Source organism: Sus scrofa, chromosome 6 (genome assembly GCF_054392235.1).
Source record: "Sus scrofa isolate SSC_HxYL_T2T_F1_AM1 chromosome 6, Sscrofa_HxYL_maternal_Yorkshire_Landrace_v2.0, whole genome shotgun sequence".
NCBI classification, from domain to species: domain Eukaryota; kingdom Metazoa; phylum Chordata; class Mammalia; order Artiodactyla; family Suidae; genus Sus; species Sus scrofa.
This window is the reverse complement of record NC_139388.1, coordinates 75,766,501-75,772,500: the sequence shown is the minus strand read 5'-3', so window position 1 is coordinate 75,772,500 and position 6,000 is coordinate 75,766,501. Positions and strand designations below refer to the sequence as shown.

The window sequence follows — 6,000 nt, the reverse complement described above, 5'->3', positions numbered from 1 at the left end:
TTCTGGCCTTTTTTCTTTGAAGATATTAACAATCACTTCTTTTAGTTTTAGACATTTTCTGCTCACGGATTTTTTCTGCATTTTTTTGGTGGGTCAAGTTTTGTTTGGTCTTTTTTTTTTCCGCCGTTTCTTGGGCTGCTCCCGCGGCATGTGGAGGTTCCCAGGCCAGGGGTGGAATCGGAGCTGTAGCTGCTGGCCTACACCACAGCCACAGCAACGTGGGATCCGAGCCGCGTCTGCGACCTACACCACAGCTCACGGCAGCGCCGGATCCTTAACCCACTGAGCAAGGGCAGGGACCAAACCCGAAACCTCATGGTTCCTAGTCAGATTCGTTAACCACTGAGCCACGACGGGAACTCCTTGTTTGGTCTTTCTCAGTAATTCTTGCATATTCTGCTCCTATGTTAAGGTTGGGGCTGAAAAGGTCATTGGAAGCTCTGGGCACGTGCTGGGGGGGCTTATCGGCTGACTTTCTCACTGTGGGTGGTGCGGCTGAGCTGTTTGCTTATAGAACCTTACCAAAGTCATCAACTTGAGGTCCTTCTTCCTGGACGGGTCACATTTCCTGGGGAGAGGGGAGAAGCTGGGAGGCTGCCAGGTTCTAGGAGTTGAGTTGGAGGAAGCCTGGTCTGTCTGCTCAGCTGAGCCTGGGACTCTCCTGTACTCCCATTGAGAATGAGTCTCCAGGAGTTCTCGTCTTGGCGCAGTGGTTAATGAATCTGACTAGGAACCATGAGGTTTCGGGTTTGGTCCCTGCCCTTGCTCAGTGGGTTAACGATCCGGCGTTGCCGTGAGCTGTGGTATAGGTTGCAGATGCGGCTTGGATCCCACGTTGCTGTGGTTCTGGCGTAGGCCGGCAGCTACAGCTCCAATTCGACCCCTAGCCTGGGAACCTCCATATGCCGTGGGAGCAGCCCAAAGAAATAGCAAAAAGACGAAAAAAAAAAAAAAAAAAAAAAAGAGAATGAGTCTCCAAGTTTCTGCTGGGGCTGGGGAATGGGAAACAGATTGGCAAGATTCTGCCACGCATCCAGAGGGACTTGGTACCTCCGATTCCTGATTCCGCTGCCAACTTCCTGGGGGAGTTACTTCCACCTGGCCATCTGTCTTTCCAGCTTCCAAAATGTTGTTGCTGCCCGCTCTCTCAAATTCCTCATTGTCCATTGTCGTGGGGATTTTTCATTTTTATTTTTTAAAATTTTTTTTATCTTTCTAAGGCTGCACCCTCAGCACATGGAAGTTCCCAGGCTAGAGGTCAAATCTGACCTGCAACTGCCATCCTACACCACAGCCACAGCAACGCAGGATCTGAGCCATGTCTGTGACTGACACCGCAGCTTGTGGCAATGCCAGATCCTTAACCCACTGAGTGAGACCAGGGATCAAACCCACATCCTCACAGACACTATGTCAAGTTCTTAACCCACTGAGCCACAATGGGAACTCCTATGTATTTATTTTGGTGTCTCCTGAGGCATGTGGAGGTTCCTGGGACAGGGATCAAACCCATGCCACAGCAGCAACTCGGGCCATTGCAGTGTCAATGCAGGATGCTTAACCCGCTGCGCCGCAAGGGAACTCTGGGCTCCCATTTTTAAAACTTCCCTTTTTATCTCATAGTAGGGTTTCAGGAGGGAAGGGTAGCTACATGCCTGCACTCCCCCATCTTCACCTAGAAGCCGTCATCATTGAGGTCATTGTCACAGAGTCCCCAGCTGACCTCCGAAGTCATGCACTGCGGGGAACCACAGAGGTTAGGGGTGAGGGACAGAGGCAGGATTTGTTGCCAGGGCTGGCTGTCATCCAGTTCAGCCTCTGGCTCCTGGAGCGTCCTCTCCTCCGTGCCTGGAAGTCTGGCCTGGCGGGAGTCACGGGTCTTCCCAGAAGCTGGGACAGGGAGGCGGGGGCGGGGATGAGCAAACAGATCAAAGGTGAGGCGCCCTGGGGCTTCAGACCCGCGGCAGCCACAAGACGGCTCACCATGAGGCAGGTGGGAGTCCCCAGAGCCTCCCTGGCAGGGGTGAGGGCTGCGAACGGGCCTCACTGCCCTCCCCTGCGCGGCCCTGGGCTGCTGGTCCTCCTGGGCCTGCTGGCGGGCTTGGCAGCCACACCCTCGGGCCCACAGTGGCCCAAGCCCGTGTTCGGGCGCCTGGCATCCCCCGGCTTCCCCGAAAAGTATGCCAACAACCAGGAGCAGCACTGGACCCTGACGGCACCCCCCGGCTACCGCCTGCGTCTCTACTTCACCCACTTCCACCTGGAGCCCTCCTACCTCTGCGAGTACGACTTTGTCAAGGTGCCCGCGGGCGGGCGGGCGGGCTGGACCCTCGGGCTGGGGGACGGGGATGCCCGGGGGCCGGGCCTGGCCTCAGAGGGAGGGAGAGCCGGCCAGCCTTGGGTCTCGCCTTCCTGGCCCGTGACCCCCGACCCCGCAGCTGAGCTCCGGGACCAAGGTGCTGGCCACGCTGTGCGGCCAGGAGAGCACGGACACGGAGCGGGCGCCCGGCAACGACAGCTTCTACTCCGACGGCTCCAGCCTGGACGTCACCTTCCGCTCCGACTACTCCAATGAGAAGCCGTTCACGGGCTTCGAGGCCTTCTACTCAGCGGAGGGTGAGCCCAGAGGAGCCCACGGGGGGGCGGGAACTCTGGCTTGGGCCGGGCCGGCCCCCCTCCGGTCGCCCCCTCTCCCGGTGGCTGGATTCTGGCCACCCCAGCGGGACAGGGGTCCGCACCTGGTCTGACAGCATCACCGCAACGCAAATAATCAGGGAAAACCATGCCCTCTGCTCTAGACTGAGCCCCATTCTGTGGCAGGTGCCAAGCCAGGGACATCCTCCCAGGCCCCTGTGACCCAAGGGCCAAGGAGCCCCTTCACAGACAGGAAAGTGACGCTCTACAGGCTTCTGCTTGTGTGCTTTCAGTCTGATACTTGATTTCAGATTCTGGCTTCTGCAGGGACTTGCTGTGTGGCATTGGGCAAGTGGTTCAACCTCCCTGTGCTCCTTCTGAGGCTGCTGCACAAGTTCAGTGAAACTTGGATCAAGGCCCACCCACTGGGTTCCTTGCTGCCTCCCCCCTTCACTAGCCTGGCCACTTTGAGCAGGACACTTAACCTGCCTTTGGTTGTTTTTTTTGTTTGTTTGTTTGTCTTTTGTCTTTTTAGAGCTGTACCCGCAGCATATGGAGGTTCCCAGGCTAGGGGTCTAGTCGGAGCTACAGCTGCAAGCCTACAACACACAGCCACAGCCATGCCAGATCCTACACCACAGCTCACGGCAATGCAGGATCCTTAACCCACTGAGCGAGGCCAGGGATCGAACCCAAAACCTCATGGTTCCCAGTCAGATTTGTTTCTGCTGTGCCACAACGGGAACTCCATCCCGCCTTTGGTTTGAAAAGGGTGGTAGGCATTCCGGTTATGGCTCAGCAGCTTAAGAACCCGAATGGTATCCATGAGGATGTGGGATCCATCCCTGGCCTCGCTCAGGGGGGTAAGAATCCAGTGTAGGTTGCAGATGTGGCTCAGATCCAGTGTTGCTGTGCCTGTATTATAAGCCTGCAGCTGTGGGTCCAATTCGAACCCCTAGCCTGGGAACTTCCATATGCTGTGGGGGTGGCCTAAAAAGCAAAAGAAAAAAAGGGGGGGGTGTATTTATGTCCCCCTCCAAGTTTTTCAGGGAGGTGGCAGTGACCCTCAGCCTTTGGTGCTCGGCCCTTCTGGGGTCAGCCACGAGGCTGGAGGCCCTGAGCTGAGCCCAGGCTCCAGCGCTGTCACACCTGCCCTGCTCACTGCCCGCCTGGCTGCCGCTCCCTAGACATCGACGAGTGCCAGGTTCCCCCAGGAGAGGCCCCTGCCTGTGACCACCACTGCCACAACCACCTGGGCGGCTTCTACTGCTCCTGCCGGGCAGGCTATGTCCTTCACAGGAACAAGCACACCTGCTCAGGTGAGCCGATGCTGCCCCGGGGAGGGGTGGGGGGAGTGGAGGGACCCCGTGCCTGGCCCAGCCCCACCCCCACCTCCGCAGCTGGCTCCTCAAGGCCATGGCTACTCTGCCCAAGTGACTGCAGGGACTGCTGGCCTCAGCCCACTGGACACATCTCCTGGATGGTGGCCCCTTCTGGGACCCTCTGTCCCCTCTCACTGCCCACCCCCCATCCGTGTCCCCCACTTCCTCACCCTCCTCCTCCCTCCTGCTTCTCTCCAGCTCCTTGGCTTGGTGAGTGTGTGTTAGGCCCTCCTTGGGGTACCTGGCCAGGCAGGGCTTGCCCTCTCTGGGGGCTCCAGGATGGAGGAGGGGGGGCCTGGCCCCACCCCTCACAGGCTTTCCTCTGTGAACTTTCGGGGGGCGGGCAGGGTCTGCTCCCAGCTGCCAGTTGGGCTCCCAGCAGGCCCACCCCCTCGGCCTCACAGCCTGGATCTGCCTCTGTGTCCCTGCCAAGGGCCTGGGTGGGAGGCCAGCTGGTGCCCCGGGAGTGAGTGGCCCCAGCCCTTGGCGCTGGCCCTGCCTCCCCCTGCTCAGGGCCCCTCCCGTGTCTCCCTGTCTGTTCTCTCTTCCAGAGCAAAGCCGCTAGCCTCCCCTCCAGCGCCAGGCTGTGTCAGGGAGACTGCTGCCACCTGAGCCCCCCTGCCCCCACCCACGGACCTAACAATAAACCCGACTCCACCTCCACCTGCTGCGAGTCTCTGGGTGGGGGCCAGTGGGGGGGGCAGTGGGGTGCACTGTGGCCCCCCTTCTCTCCTACCCTCTTTGAGCCTCATGAGCCCTAGTCTGTGGGGGTCCCCTCCATGGCACAGACTTCTTTGCCAGAAGGGCTTGCTCCGCCCCCAGCCTCATTTTTTTTTTTTTTTTTTTCTTTTCTCACTGTGTCCAGCCTATGGAGCTCCCCGGCCAGGGATCAGAGCCGAACTGCAGCCACATAGGCCATGGGTGCGGCAACTCTGGATCCTTAACCCACTGTGCTGGGCCAAGGACCGAACAGGCATCCTGCCCCTAAATGCCCCCCAAAAAGGAAGTTCCCGTTGTGCCTCAGGGGTAGTGAGACTGACTAGTATCCATGAGGACACGGGTTCGATCCCCGGCCTTGCTCAGTGGGTTAAGGATCCAGCATTGCCCTGAGCTGTGGTGCATGTCACAGACGCGGCTCAGATCCCGAGTTGCTGTGGCTGGGGTGTAGTCTAGAGGCTGTAGCTCCAATTCGATCCCTAGCCTGGGAGCTTCCATATGCCGCAAGTGTGGCCCTAAAAATTAAAAACCAAAAGACTGCGTCCCAGCGCTCCCAGGATGCCACCAATCCTGTTGCACTGTAGGGGGACCTTCTCCCAGCCTCATTTTGAAGATGGGGTGCTGAGGCCCAGAGAGGGGCAGAGTTCACTGCAGGAGCCGGGCTCTTGCTCTTCCTCTGCCAAGGGCTGAGCTCAGAGCATCCTTGGCCCACATCCTGTTCAGAGGGCAGCTCAGGTCCTGTGTGTGCCGGGCTGGGGGGGCCTGCTCGAGCAGAGGGTCCGGGGAGGATCACCGACTCGTCGACGTGCATCCGGTCCCCCACATCCGGGGTTCCTGCTCCTGCCCCATGGGGCGCAGCCACGAGGAAGAAGAAAGGCGGTGCAGGGACCCCTCTGGCACCTGCGAGACTGAGGGCGGCCCCTACCACGAATGAGACCCAGGGGAGGTGGACAAGGGGAGGCCCTTCCTGACCGTCCCTAGAGCAGCCTGGGGGACTGTGCTGGCCAGGCCTGGGTGTGGGTGGGCGGTGGCCCACGGTGGATGGATTTGGGTGTTGCTGGATCAGGGGCGGGGGGTGGGGAGCCCAAGGAGATGCCCCTGCTGTCCCCCCTCTGGGCAACTTGGAAAGTCCCTTGCCTCCTTCCTCGGGCCCATCCTGACGTCTGGCCTGTCACTCCCCTCAGCCCTGGAGTTGTGGCTCTGGCCCAGAGTCCCCCCACCAGGAGCCTCAGCAGGAGCCCCCCGGCCTCCCTGGGGCTGGTGAGAC

General features: G+C 59.7%; 1 protein-coding gene across 1 annotated transcript in view; it reads left to right on the top strand.

The window, feature by feature from the left end:
* Positions 1-2,069: 2,069 nt before the first annotated feature.
* Positions 2,070-6,000, top strand: part of MASP2 (MBL associated serine protease 2) — a gene marked incomplete at its 5' end in the record, with an annotated part of 18,393 nt that continues 14,462 nt past the window's right edge. Inside the window, 3 exon segments of the mRNA NM_001163648.1 lie at positions 2,070-2,299; positions 2,439-2,616; positions 3,822-3,953. Coding sequence (NP_001157120.1) covers positions 2,070-2,299; positions 2,439-2,616; positions 3,822-3,953 — 540 coding nt within the window.